The following is a 15,532-nucleotide window of genomic DNA, read 5'->3' on the forward strand; positions in this document are numbered from 1 at the left end:
TCTCTATTTCAATAGCTGTGGCCCATCCCACTCCCTTTTAGTGATACATCTAAGAAATGACAGTTGATTTGCCCAAAAGCCAGGTTCAGAAGTGGTGACTGATAGAAACAGACTTGCAAACATTTTCAAGAATGAGTCTCCAAATTCATGACGTACAGCTTAAAACCATCATGCTGTAACCAATTCTGATGCCACCTTTGGTTTCTTCTGTCTGAATCTATGCAATTGCTCCAATTTTAGTTCAGAATGTTAATTTTGAGGGCAAACTGCTGAAATTGAACCAGGTTTTTTTAAATCATTATACTGCAGAAATCGTCTCCAGAAAGTACAAGCAGCCACCCGGATCTTTAAAATCCCAAAATGCAGCAGGATCAAAGCATAATTTTAACACTTCTACAGTATGCAAAGGTCTGTTTCTTTCTTCCATATAAGGCAACACAGCTACTCTTAGAAGTTTTCCTTCAACTTTGGTTGGTGAGAAAGGGCTTCTGTTACAAGACCTGTCACAACCACATAATGGCAAGGAAAGAGACAGCAAGGAAACAAACTAACCTCTGAGCCTTTGAAAATACTTTGGCCATCATGCTCTCAGTTCTTTCATAAACCAGCAATGGAGTACGTATGATTTTTACATTTGCCTGTTTCAAGGAGCCTAAACACAGCAGAGCTCTGGAGGAAAAGCATTGCCTGCTTCTTGAGACATGCTGAAATCATACCCACAGAGAAGCATCTATAGCCACAAGGAGGACTGTGACATCTGCCGAGACCTCCTGCTAACTCATGTTCAGAAAAACACATCAGATGTGACATTTGGAACCTGTCCAGATATTATTTCTCCTGGGACGTCCCTGGGAGAGATCAGGAGGATGCTACCTGCTCCTTCCCCTATATTTCATAATGGGGGAAATTCAGTAATGTAATGTGAGATTCTTTGCTCTTTAAAGGAGATTTGGTCTACTGTGGTCAGGGTGAGATTTCGCATCCAAATAACCACACAATCACCTGACTCTGTCATTCACTTCTCCACACAGTAAGGGTGGGCAGGGGGTGAAGCACATGTGCTTAAGGGCCCATCCCCATTTTCTTCACAAGGGCCAAACAACATCCAAAGAGGACCTTAGTTCAATCACAACAACACACTAGCAAACTTTGGTAGCTATGAAGACAACAGATCAGAACATGAATGGAACAGCTTTACCTTTCATGTCCCATCAGGACATTATTCAGATTTTCATTCACTTGTATTAATTCAGTTATCACATCTTCATTCTGTACTGTTGCTAGCAGTTCCATGATCCTCTCTTGCATTACTCGACATGTCTTATAGAGTTTCTGTCAAGGGACAAAAGCCGAGATATTTTCCCCTAATAGTTGACTTGCAAAAGCAATGGATGTTGAAGCAGTGCTTGAATTATGCAGTGGAAAGGTAGGTGGGACATCAATGAAATCCACAACCCCCACCTCAATTACCTTCAATTTTAGTCCTCCCCCTGGTCCTCCCCACCCCCCAGCAACTCCATGCAAATTATTCTTACAGAGAACAATAGCAGAGATGCATCCCCGGTATTCTGATTGTTCTGTTTTTGAAAACAAAATTATGTCTGAATTTGGCTTTGGCAGTAAGTTTGCATTCAGAAGTATCACTTTTAGAGGAACTGGACACATTAATAGTACTCTTAGAAGCTGCCCAAAGGAGAGCAAATGCTGCATGGATTTCTTTTTTAGAGGTGAAACAACAGGGCAAACAAAAAATGCAAATATATATTGTTGTCACTGAAGCCACTGCCAAGATTTATACACACAGAATTGAATCCAGTGATCTGGCAGTGAAAATATGGGTGGTCACCGATCTTTTCCACTTGCCCTCCTCTCCACCAGACATTTCTGACTCCAGTAAAGTTGATTCCCAGGATTACAGGAGCTCCCTGGAGGTCAGCAGGTCACAAAGAGGAGGAAAGGGCAAGAATGCACTTCCCTCCGCTTTTGTAAGCAGAACCACTGATGGAAGAAGCAAGATGGAGTGATTTCACCCCCTTCATACAAACACAACTTTCCCATGAGTCATGGAAAAGTTTGCATAAGAGAGGAGACTCTGATTCCTGTTAATTTCCCTGTTCTGGTTGCCTCATCTCATACTGTCCCCCAAGCATATACCAAATCTCACAAGCAGCAATTTGGGGTGGAGTGGGGTGGAGTTGGGAGCTGCAGTGGGGAAGGGACAAAAAAACCTTCCACAAATTGCATTACTTTAAGATCCAACCTATAGTTTCTCTCCTCCATGAATTAGCCATGGGAACATCATATAGTGTCATCCCAGGGCAACAAAGCCCCAGGACTGGACAATAATATTCAAATCACCTCAGGCCTGAAACTTAAGAGATGCCTTGGGAAATGCCTACACTACATGCCAACTGGAGTGTTTATCCTTACTCAACAACACTCTCTCCAACTGGACTATGCAGGAACAATCAGCAAAGAAATTATGGAAGTTACAAAGGAGCTGTAGTTTGGGGCACTTGAAGCTTGGGCAAGAATCCCTCACTTTGAAACACACACCACACAGGAATGATCCTTGCTGGGGTGAGAACGAGCTTCTACACCTGTGGTCAATGAATATGTACAATTACAGAGCCAAGCAACATCAAAATTCAGAACAAGAGATCAATAAAAAACTGGGATTTCAATTTGCATAATTGAAAATATTCAGCTTAATACTGCTGGCAATTGACATGCTGATTAATAATCCATAAAGTTTTTGCAGCCCAAACACTGGTTATTGCGAGGCTTTTATTAGGAACTGGCACATACAAGTTCTCAAAATAAATATTAAATATACATAGAAGCACCATGCACAATAGTTTTACTGCACTGGTACAAATCTGTGCATGATTCAGGCTTGGATTATTGGCAACTGCTCACTTCTTCTTCCTTCTCTAAAGCAAGGATTCCCAATGTGATGCCTGTGGGAACCATGGTGCTCACTGACATTTTTTCTGGTACACACCAAGGGTTTTTAGAAAGTGATGAAGCTTTTGCCCAGCACAGCTGTGCCCACCACACAGTGTCAAACTTCCAAATGTGTCTGCAGGTTCAAAAAGATTGGGGACCTCTGTTCTAAAGCATGTATATGTTTGTGTGTGTATAAAGTGCCATCAAGTTGCAATCAATTTATGGTGACCCCAGCAAGAGGTTGCTTTCAAGGCAAGTAGAGGTTTGCCATTGCCTTCCTCTGCAGGGTCTTCCTTTGTGATCTCCTTTCCAAGTACCAACTCTGCTTAGCTTCTGAGATTTATTGAGATCAGGCTATACCACGTTGCCCTCTCTCCAAGGGATCTCTAAGAAGCCCTCAATCCCATAATTTTTGCCTGCCATTCCCTTCAGATACTGGCTATTCTAGCAGCCTGTTGAACCCCCATGTACCTTTACTTAAAAATTTCATTTTGTTTTTTTAAAGAGTTGTACTTGGTTCCATAATGAGCCCCATTGGGCTCCAGAGCAATGAGCAGCAGACCCCTGTTCTACAAGCAGCAAGCATAAATGCACATTACACTAAATGCCTGAAATTTGCTGGATGCTGGCAATCACATGGCATCCTCTGCCTTCCTAAGGCACAAGACAGCTGATTATTTTTGTGGCAACAGAGTAACATGACTACTGTATGGAATTATCCTCAATAAATCTGAGTGCCGAAGATACTGTCACCTACAAGTCAATTTGCACTTATTTATTTATATCCTGCTTTTCTCCCCAGCTGGGACTCAAAGCAGCTTAGAACTCTGTTCTTCCTTCCTGCATTCTTTCAAAACAACAACTCTGTGAGATAGGTCAAGCTTAAGAGTTTGTGATGCGCCCAAGGTCACCCAACGAGCTTCCATGGTAGAAGCAGGGATTTGAATTTAGATCTTACAAGATCGTAGGTCCAATACTACTATGCCTTGCCAACTCTCAAAATGGGGGGGATATATATATAAATGGGGGGAATATATATAGTTTCCCAACATTCTAATTAATTTGGGACTACCAGCATCTGCTGCATTTCAGATATTTAATTCATCACATGTCAGGTATTTTCTGCAAGTTGTATGTAAAAATAAAACATAGACCCTCAACTGTGTTTGACTTCCCAATAGCAAAAACTCCTGCTCATACTACTATCCTGAAACAAAGCTTGCCCTGATTCCAAACACATTTATGTAGACATGAGTCTGAGCTACTCTGATGGATTTGGTAACTAGATTTAGAACAATATAATCAGTCCATTTATCTTCTCAGAGCATTAAGTCAGTAATACACAAAAACCACCAAGTGTAATGAGTCATGCTCAATCAATTCCAGTCAACAGTGCAGGCACAGGGAAGCCACTTTAAACTAATTACAGGCCTCCTGGATCTTGGCCAGCCTAAAGACTAATTCTAACATACAGAAAATTGAAACACATATTAGCTGTATGCTAGGGATGATCAAGCATCTATTCTGTCACTTCTGGAAGTTTCATGTGTGCTGCTGACAACTTCTCCCTGACCCTCAATTAACTAGGATTTTTTAAAAAGTAATTTCAGAATTGCAAAATTGTAAATTTGCAAATGTTTTCATTCAGTTCCTTCACTTTACCCTCATTCTTCATTCCATGTTACCAACCTGTGTGCTTTCACTAGTCAAATGCTTCAAAAAAGCAACAATTAAAGCAATCATATTGTCATGTGCTATCAAGTTTTTTTTATAGAGTCTTAATAAAATGGACATGGTTGTGTGTGTACACTGATAAACCACCAAACTAAAGAGCCAGAGTCGTTTAACTGTTAGAATATCACACTAGGACCTTGGAAGGCCTGGGTTTGAATCCTCACTCATCCATGGAAGCCTACGGAGTGACCTTGTGCCAGTTGAAGATTCTCAGCCTAACCTATTTCACTAGGTTGTTGTGAAGAAAAAATGGAAAAAAGGAAAATGTTTTAACCCATTTTGGGTCCCCACTGGTGAGAAAAATGCAGCATAAACAAATAAAACAACTCTAGTACAATTGGTATTACCAGGGGTGGCCAAACTGCAGCTCAGGAGTCACATGTGGCTCTTTCATACATATTGGGAGATAACAGATGAGGCAGTTTGGGGCGGTTGGGAGGCATTTCAAATCGAGCCGGCTCAAAAAGAGCCATCCCAAAGCCTCCACATGCTCCTCAGTGAAGCACCTGCATCCCCCATCTGGCAGGCGGCCAGGCACCTCCAGACACAGAGTCACCTCAGAAGATGGACTGTTCTTTCTTCCCCCAACAAGTTAAGCGCTCCCAACAGTTTTTAAGGGGGGGGGGAGTCAGAAGTGTCTTGGCGCTTTCACACAGTCAACTTGCCTCGCATCCAGCCTGCTGCTTCCAGATGCTGAATGGGTGCCTGGATGCTGGCTCAGAAATTTGCTAACACTTCAGAAGTGGTAGCTTTTTGGGCTGGCCTACGGAGGTCAGAAGATGGGGTGAGTACAGGACGAGTGGCAGATGTTTGTGTGTGGAGGGATTTTTTAGGTTGAATTCAGAGCAGTCTTTGAGTTAGCCAAAAGTGCCGGTCTGTAATCATCCATTTTGTGGCTTTTGGCTGCCTTGGAGAAGGCATTTAAAGTTAAAGTTGCTTTCTTTCCACCTCTCCCTCCCTCCTCCCCATCTATTTGCCTTCCCTCCTACCTACCTACCTTCCTACTAGAGATGTGACGGCCTGGAAAAAAACTGGAAAAATTTAGAAAAACACCATTTCCCCCCGTTTGTTTTTTTTCTGAAGCCTTTTTTTTTGTTTTTTCCGAAAAATTGAAAAAAAGAAAAGAAAAAAAAATGATTATGGAACGTTTTATTTTAACATGATGAATAAAATATTTTAAGACAAGATGTTCAAATATTTTCCAAATCATTTCTTAAAAATATGGTATGTATTGTATGTACCTTGGATGGTATCAGATTATTCTAATTTCTGTGAACTGAGGACAAGCAAGTCCTAGGTCATGACCATTCATTGAAACTTAGTCCTAAACTCTCTTCTATACACTTCCCCCCTCTTCAATTCTTTTTATGAGAATGAGTTTTTTATTTTTATTTAATACTGTGGAGAGGAAATATGAGTAATTGTTACTTCTGGATTTTTAAAAACTGTTTTGTAGAGGTTTTTTTGTCTGTTCCACATAAACCAGTAAACCGTTCAGGAGATTGTTGCTCCATTTGTTACAATTACAAATAAATATTATTTAAAAAGTAAATTCTATTTGTAATAATTGTTTGGATACACTATATTTTTAATATGCTAGTTGTGATAATTTCACGCCAAGTAAAATTGTCCATAGTAATATTTTATGTTCCTAAAGTAACAGAATGATTTTCAATCTGGAAAAGAAAAAAGTGCTACATTAGCACTTCTTTCAATTTTTCTGAAAATTTCCGGTTTTTTCTGGGGGGGCGGACAAAAAAACTGGGGTTTTTTTCCAAGCTTCAAGATTTCCGGAAATTTTACATCCTACCTACCTAATCTGACGTTCATGTCTTGCAGCTCTCAAAAATCTGGCATTTATTCTATGTGGCTCTAACGTTAAGCAAGTTTGACCGACGCCTAAGCTAAAGCAAAATATGCATGCCTGAAATTCTACAAAATTCAGAAATAAAAAATGGAACAATGGAAAATTGCTAATGCAGTGGTTTCATTTAGAAACTAGACCCTGGTTTTATGTCAGAAACAAGAACAAGCTAATTCAGAACATAACCTTCAGGAAGGAATTCAGTTGCAGAAAATTTCAGAAGCATCCTTACACACACAGCATAACTACTTAATGTAAACTAAGTTGAGTTTTATGGCTCACCAACCATATTTTCTTCAGGTTCAACCTTCAGTATTGCCAACATGACCCTCACATTCATTTCTGCCATGTCCAGTTCACTGTACAGCTTTTCCAACCTGTTACTTTCGGTGTGGCTCCTTGCTTATGAGCTATTTTCCTACATCTGTTACATGAGGTGACTGATTTCTTCGGATTGCAACTTCAAATACCAGATCTCACCACATGAGAATACAACCAATATCTCCATACAACTGACACAGCAAAAAACGTTCTATCAAAAAGTGTCAAAGGGGATTGGAAAGGATGTGTGTGAAATCATGCTGGGAATGCTTACAAAGTGGGTCTGAGTTTTGTTTTGTATATTAAAAGTAGCCACATCATAAAGAAATGAGGAAAGCAGTCCTTATTCTGATTTTAAAGTAATGAATTATCTCTCCATTTACTTCAAAAATGGCACTGGGAGGATACAAGGAAGGAATTAGTCTTCCTCAGAAAGATCTGCATCGCTTTTTTGAGATCTCTGCCCTTTCGCAAAGGAGGAACACATCAACCCATCCATCAAACACAGCACTTCAAGGCGTTCAGCTTGCCTTCTCTTTAGTCAAGATTTTCTCTTGAATACTCTTTAAGCAAGTCACTCCCAGGCTTGCTCCTTTTCCCTCTTTCCTCTTCCCATTTCTTTCAGGCCATCGCCAGATTCCACTCAACAAAGGAGAATTTGTTCTTCCTCATGACCTTTCCCCTTCCCGGATGGACTCAGCAGTGACCCAAGGCCTTTAAAAGTGCTGTTTATTTGAGTATCACATTGGCTATCACATGACAAATTTGGTGTTGATATTTGATTACTGAAATATATAAGACTCCAATGATGCAGTTTTATTGAGTTTCAGGTGCCTAATTCTATGTTTTCAATTAAATGGTGACACCAAAAAGATGCTGTTACCTGCAGAAGCTCCATATCATTTGGATTCTCCGATCCGGGGACATTTTCCTTCAGTATTGCCGACATGACCCTCGCATTCATTTTTGCCATATCCAGTTCACTGTACAACTTTCCAATCTGTTCAAAGCCAACAAAACAGCAAAATACAATACAAAATAAGGGGATGACCCACAAAGGTTGACACTAAGAAGTCTTGCTTGTTGTTTTTCCAGAGTTATTTAAGAAGGGTGGCTAAGGCCCTGCTGTAAGATTCCCAAAGACTACATTTAACACCTTTTCCTAAAAACAATCTTGCTCTCCCTACAGCACTCCAATGGATATAATCAGTGAGGATGCTGGGTGCAGAACGAAGAAGACTTCTTCAGTTAACTAGTGCATCCAGGTAATCTTCTGAGAAGTTGCTGGGCCTATGTACATCTCTCTGTCCAGGTTACGTGCAATGTTCCTTCTAAGCTGTGGAGTCTTGTGAGCAAAAATTCTACTTCATGAGCTACTGGCATTAAAGTTGTGAGCTACTGGCATTAAAGTTGTGAGTTACTGCATAAATTATTGTGCTCTGGGGCCATTTTTCCTGAGCTAAGACAAAAATGTTTGCGCTTACACTAACTCAGCCTAGAGGGAACACTGGTTATGTAGTAATGGGGAGAATGACTGTCACCAGCGTTTGGGGGGAGAGTTATATTGTATTTTATATTTGAATTTATAATCTTGATCTGTGGGAAAGGCAGGGTATAAATATTTTTATTAGTAAAAAAACCCAACATTCTTTTCAGTGCAGACAGTTCATACATTCAGTCACAAAAATTACCGTAGGTGCTGAAGTATCACGCACTTATATGTACATATGTATGTGTGAATCAACCCAAATGTTTTAATGCACCAATGAATCCATTAAAATCATTGAAGTGAATTAATACGAAAATTCTTAGTAGGCATTGAAAAGAATATTTTTGGGTGACTTAAAGGCTGAGACAGAAAGTGTCCCCAGCAACAAAGGAGCCAATCAGAGCAGTACTTTGAATCGGCCAACGGGAGCTGTGGACTGGGGAAGAGTTAAGATATGAAAGGTGAAGTTAGGCTTTGAGGGTTGAGACCAGAAGGGTCAGTCAAACAAGAGTGTGAATTAAAGATCTGAGGAGCTATCAGATCTTTGGATAACATTCCTTGCCCAGGGAACTGACTGTAATGAGGTGTTAGAGGATGCCAGCAGAATTTGTTGGGTCTAGAGTGCACCTTTGTAGCAACTGAGTGCTGTGTTGATATACAGAGAAAGTTGATATACACAAGAGAAAGTTTTCCTGAGGCATGTACACTTTTGAAGCCTGACATCCCACAACTCCTTGTCGAGTGTTAATATTTACCACAGTCTTCATGGTTTTTTTTTCTGAATTAACTTTGTTTTTGAACATTTTAAAAAAGCAAACTACTTTGGGTCTGTACATTTACCTCAGTTATCGGTCCTGGCATGGTGGTTTTATATTCAAGCTTAGATCTATCCACTCCGACTTTTTTTTTTTTTTTTGGTGGGGGGAGTTCTGCTGGAAACTGCAGTAAAGCAGGGTAGGTGGGAGATATTATTGTGACAGACAGAAGAATCTTGTAGAGTGCTGGCAGTCTGGCAGACTCCAGAAACTATTAGACAACATGGAACTGGAATTAGTTTTGAACTTTTTTTTTTTTGCAGTGGCCAGAATGAGTGTTTCTTTACAGTGGGAGAAACATTGATCTCCAACCTTTGCCAAAAATGTTTCAAAGAATATTAGACACCACTTTTGATGACCATGCAATGAAAGTAGGCTTGGAATTTCTGCTGAGTACGATAAAGACCATCTCCCACTGAAACTATTTGGGCTGTACTGGAATATTAAATTCCAGGACAATATCAAACCTTTTATCCCAGTCGTGTATTAATGTACAGAATTAATTGCTCATCCCGCCCCTTCCCTTGGACAAAGAGAACATTTTCTTCCAGTCCCATAATACTAGAACTCATAATACTTCGTGAAAGACTGGAGATTTGGGACAGACAAAAGGAAGTAATTCTTTACTCAAAGAGTAATTACTTATGGAATTCACTGCCACAGGATGCAGTGATGACCATAATTTAGTTGGTTTTTAAAAAGAGGATTAGACAAATTCACAAGGGATAGTTCCTTCTATTGCTATTAGCCATGATGACTAAATGGAACCTCTGTTCAAAGGAAGTAACTTGATTAATACCACTGCTGGGGGGCAACACCAGGGGGAGACTTTGGCCTCTTTGCCCTGCCTATAGGCCTTCTGTGGGCATCTTGTTGGCCTTTGTATGAAACAGAAGGCTGGATAATGATGATATTGGATTTATACCCCTATACTCTAAATCTCAGAGTGCTCACAATCTCCTTTTACCTTTCTCCCCCACAACAGACACCCTGTGAGGTAGGTGGGGCTGAGAGAGCTCTCACAGCAGCTGCCCTTCCAAGGACAACTCCTACAATAGCTATGGCTGACCAAAGACCATTCCAGCAGGTGCAGGTGGAGGAGTGGGGAATCAAACCCAGTTCTCCCAGATAAAGAGTCCATACACTTAACCACTACATCAAACTGAGATACATCACTGGTCTGATCCAGCAGAGATTTTCTTGCATTCTTGTCCTGGATGTTTAAGATGCATTTTTTTTCACTTGTAACAACAACAACAATCATTTAAAAATAGTATGTAGATTGCCACAATATGGAGGATCCTCTAGCAACACAATGACTTTCAAGTTCCTGTTAACTGTACATTTTGCCTTCTGCCTTTTCCAAACATCAACATTACATCTCTGGAATGACTACATGATGAGAAAAGTCTCATGCCCTTTCTTCTCTAAACTGAAATTCCACCAGGGGAGAGAGAAAATGCTTGATTACCTCTCTCACCAGACAGTCATTGTATGAATACAACAGTGTATTGATAAACTGATCACGTACATGCATACATGTGAATATAATCCAAAATTCCAGGGACTCAGAAGCATCTAAAGAGATGAACATACTTTTGCAGCTTGCTGTGACAGAAGGAAGAAACCATGGCAACCACCACCAGGATGGACAACGCCAACTACTGTCACTTTGACAAAAGTGGTCTCTCTCTCCCTCTCCCTCAATTGCAAATAATTGGCTGGCTCCCTCCATCCACCAGAACGTCAAGTCAACACATTAATACTTTCATCTTTTTCAAATGAACTGCAGCACTGTACCTGTTCGGGAATCAGTGTTATTGTTGTACCTGCAGGGAGAGTCCCTGACAAACCATTCTTAGAGGTACTGCACAACAACGATGGCTTCATGGAGGTTTGACTCAAAGGCTGTAAATACATATTTGAAATGTATATTATGAGGTTATTATTTTTAACCAGGGAAGGCAACAGTTTTAAGGCAGGGTTGGCTACAACTCCTGAAAAAGTCACATTCTGAAATGTCTTAGCTGGAGTGCTCCAAGAGAAGCAGTGCTCATTGCTCCCCCTTCCTTAATTACTAAAGTTCTTTCAAACACCTCGGGTCTGGAAAGACAGGATCACTGAGACAGACAAATAACACTAAAACTTAAAACTTCTGGAGGCTTAATCCCAATAAGACAGATGTTCTACTGATGAGTGGAAGGTGTGACTGGGATTTAGATTTCATCCATTCTGGATGGGGCTGCATTCCTCTTGAAGGAACAGGCCATTAGTTTGGGGATATTCCTAGACCTACTGCTGGGTGATTGGGTGGCAGCTGTGGCTAGACATGCCTTTTACCAGGTTTGACTGGATAGCCAGCTACAGCCTTTCCTTGGCAGGAAAGATCTGACCACTGCAGCACATGCCCTGGTGACATCTAGATTAAGTTACGCAGTGGAGCTGCCCTTGACAAGTGTTTGGAAACTTCAATTGGTGCAGAATAGCACAATGAGGATGTTGACTAAAAGGGGTCATAGGAACCATATTACTCTATTCTTGACCCATGTATACAGGCTCCCAATTTGTTTCTAAGTACTAATGTTGACATTTAAAGGCCTATATGACTTGGGCCAATGTATATGAAGGATCACCTAATCCCTTATGAACTTGCTCAATCACTGTAGTCATCTTCGAAGACTATTTCAGGAGCTTCTGCCTTCTAAGATTAGGTGGATGACAACTCAGGAAAAGGCCTTTACAGACATAGCACCAAAACTCTAGAGCTTTCTATCCAAGGAGATCCATCTGTACCCTTTTGTAGGCATGTTTTGCCCAGTATTTAAATGCTTTTTTGTTTCATTGGGTGTTCCCTCAGTGATCCCTTCTTCCAGCCCCATATTTTAATTGTCATTTTAATGTTTTTATTTTTTACACACATGCACACTCACACACACACAATTAAAGCAAGCTTTGATTTTGATTGTTTTAAAGGTGTGCAAAGGTTTTTTTTGCTTTTAATCATTCTTAAGATGTGATTTTTTAAAATTTTAATTTATGTTTTTAATCTATTAGCTGCTTTGGTTACCCTTATAAGGAATGTGGGGTATAAACTGTGTAAGGACCACAGATTTCTAGCTAAATAAATAAACGTTCCTCCAAAAAATCAGTAGATTTGGATCCCACAGACCCAGTGTTCAAATACTATCACTGGATGTACTGCAGGGCAAATAACTATCCTCATGTCATTTGTTTTCAGTTTCCCTTCCTATTCCATCTACGAAATATACCTTGCACTTTGCCTGCACATGTTCAGTGTTGTTTTTTATCTTGACTGAGATGAGATTTGCCAAGCCTGCAAGGCAACTGGGACACTTAACTTCTCTTAACCTGAAGAACCACCTGAGATTCCAGATCTCGTGGGCAGTCTCAAGCGCTAGGCTTCCTGTTTAACAAAACAGTGCCTCCCACTCTCTGATTTTAAGTGCTCCAAGGCAGAATGCATGACCGGTTTCCTGAGCAAGCAGAACATTATTTCAAACATGCATTATTCTGGAATTAATCAGCACACCTTCTGTATTCCTGTAGGTCTTGCAGTTAACATGCCTTGTTCCCAATCAGTATCTACCAATGCAGTACCTACCTTCTGAATGCCACAGGCTGGAAATTCAACTCCTTTCTTGAGAAGCTCCAAGTACACCTCTTTGACTTCACTCACATCCACAGCACCTTGGAATCCTCGAGCCCAAGCCTGTTTGTGAAAAGACAGCTATCATACATGAAAAGGTTTTCTGCCCAAATACATGACAACTAAATATATTTTGCAAGAGCTAAGCTGATTAACAAAACTAGGGAAATTCTATTATCAGGAATTATGGCTATTCCCTATTCTATCTGTACTTTTCTTAATTATTTCTGAATTTTAAGTAATTACATCTTAGCCTGCACTTCCTGCATTTCATGGCTCTTGGATCCTGCTGCTTACAACTTTTCCCCCTTCATAATAAGTCAGGACCTATGCATTTGATGAAGTGGGTTTTCACCAACAAAAGCCTATGCTAGGATAAACATTTGTTAGTGTTTATGGTGCCACAACACTCAATATCACTCAATAACACTTAAATATCCTTTGCTCCAGGGAAAGCAGGAGTGGGTGGGGTGGAGAGTTTCTGCTCCTGAGAATCAAAACTGGACGCTTCAAAGTGCAAAAATAATCACAACATGAAATCTCACTCTATTTTTGTTTGCTGAAATGATCTAGTAAAAGTATGTTTGGAAGGGCATTTTCCAACGCCGCTCAAAGAGGCAGTGGTCCGCCCCCTCTTGAAAAATCAACCTTAGACCCGGCCCAATTGGCGCATTATCGGCCGGTCTCAAACTTGCCCTTTTTGGGCAAGCTTATCGAGAGGGCAGTGGTGATGCAGTTACAGACTTTCCTGGAGGATGCTTCCGTCCTTGACCCACTCCAGTCCGGCTTTCGCCCGGGTCATGGGATGGAGACGGTGTTGGTCGCCCTGGTGGATGACCTGCAACGGCATCTGGATCGGGGCGGCTCGGCGGTGCTGATGTTGTTGGATCTGTCGGCTGCGTTTGACACAGTCGACCATCAGTTACTGACCCGCCGCCTCGCCGACGCGGGGATTCAGGGGTTAGCTTTACAGTGGCTTTCCTCTTTCCTCGAAGGTCGGGGACAAAGGGTTGCGATTGGGGGTGAACTATCCAGGAGGCGCACGCTTGATTGCAGAGTGCCTCAGGGGGCGGTTCTCTCCCCGATGTTATTTAACATCTATATGCGTCCCCTTGCCCAGATTGCCTGAAGGTATGGGCTGGGTTGCCACCAGTACGCTGATGACACCCAGCTCTATCTACTTATGGACGGCCGACCGGTCTCCGCCCCAGAAAATCTAGACCGGGCACTACAGGAAGTGGCTGGATGGCTCAGACTGAGCGGTTGAAGCTAAATCCAGCGAAGACAGAGGTCCTTTGCTTGGGTCGTCGGGGTCCGGGGAGGGAAATCCCCCTTCCAGCTTTTGAGGGTGCACCGCTGACGGCGGCGGACAGGGTCAAAAGCCTGGGGGTACTATTGGAGCCCTCCTTAACGATGGAGGCTCAGATAGCAGCCACTGCCAAGTCCGCTTTTTTTCATCTTAGGCGGGCAAGGCAGTTGGCTCCCTTCCTGGAGCGCGACGATCTAGCAACAGTGATCCATGCCACGGTCACCTCGAGGTTGGACTACTGCAATGCACTCTACATGGGGGTGCCTTTGTGCCGAACCCGAAAGCTACAGCTAGTGCAGAATGCCGCGGCCCGGCTGTTGTTAGGACTCCCAAGAAGGGAGCACATCCGGCCAGGGCTCCGGGATCTGCACTGGCTGCCAATAGCTTACTGAGTCCGGTACAAGGTGCTGGTTATTACCTTTAAAGCCCTATATGGCCTAGGACCTGCCTACCTGAAGGACCGTCTCTCCCCACATGTGCCCCAGAGAGTACTGAGATCGGGAACTCAAAATCTCCTAGTTATCCCCGGGCCAAAAGAAGCCCACTTAAAATCCACCAGGGACCGGGCCTTTTCTGTGCCGGGCCCCTCCTGGTGGAACCAGTTGCCGGAGGAGGTGAGGGCCCTGCGGGACCTTGCCCAGTTCTGCAGGGCCTGTAAGACAACCCTCTTCCGGCTGGCCTATGACTAGCTGGTACAAGAAATTCAGGTGTAGCTATATTAGAGGTTGCTGTCCCTAATGTTTTAAATGTTTTAAATGTCTTATAAATTTAAATATTTTATAATTTTAAATGTATTAATTAATTTTAACTGTTTTATGTTTAAATGTTATTATGTGGAATCTTATGCTGTGAGCCGCCCTGAGCCACTCGTTGGGAAGGGCGGGATATAAATAAATAAATAAATAAAATGTTTGAAATCCATAGGACCTGCATGGACAAGAGCCATGTAGAATGGAGAATTGGCCAAGACTGAGTGATAAAGCTGGCTGGATTCAACACAAAGCATATTTACTATTTTAAGAAGATGAAGAAGATATTGGATTTATATCCCGCCCTCCACTCCGAAGAGTCTCAGAGCGGCTCACAATCTCCTTTACCTTCCTCCCCCACAACAGACACCCTGTGAGGTGGGTGGGGCTGAGAGGGCTCTCACAGCAGCTGCCCTTTCAAGGACAACCTCTGCCAGAGCTATGGCTGACCCAAGGCCATGCCAGCAGGTGCAAGTGGAGGAGTGGGGAATCAAACCCGGTTCTCCCAGATAAGAGTCCGCACACTTAACCACTACACCAAACTGGCTCTCTGTTCTTGTAATTCCTGTTTATATGTAAACTTAACTTTACGCCTTTCAATAGTGGTGGATGCATTCTTTTTTTTTCTTTTTCTT

The 15,532-nt window shown here is 42.0% G+C and overlaps 1 protein-coding gene across 1 annotated transcript in view; it reads right to left on the reverse strand.

Moving 5' to 3' along the window:
* TOM1L1 (target of myb1 like 1 membrane trafficking protein) overlaps positions 1–15,532 on the reverse strand; it is a 79,969-nt gene that overhangs the window by 10,880 nt on the left and 53,557 nt on the right. The window contains exons 5-8 of the mRNA XM_060253553.1: positions 12,795–12,902; positions 10,973–11,080; positions 7,752–7,868; positions 1,199–1,332 (exon numbers count right to left, since the gene is read on the reverse strand). Coding sequence (XP_060109536.1) covers positions 1,199–1,332; positions 7,752–7,868; positions 10,973–11,080; positions 12,795–12,902 — 467 coding nt within the window. The remainder of the gene's footprint in view (positions 1–1,198; positions 1,333–7,751; positions 7,869–10,972; positions 11,081–12,794; positions 12,903–15,532) is intronic.

This window comes from Heteronotia binoei, chromosome 13 (assembly GCF_032191835.1).
Source record: "Heteronotia binoei isolate CCM8104 ecotype False Entrance Well chromosome 13, APGP_CSIRO_Hbin_v1, whole genome shotgun sequence".
NCBI lineage: Eukaryota > Metazoa > Chordata > Lepidosauria > Squamata > Gekkonidae > Heteronotia > Heteronotia binoei.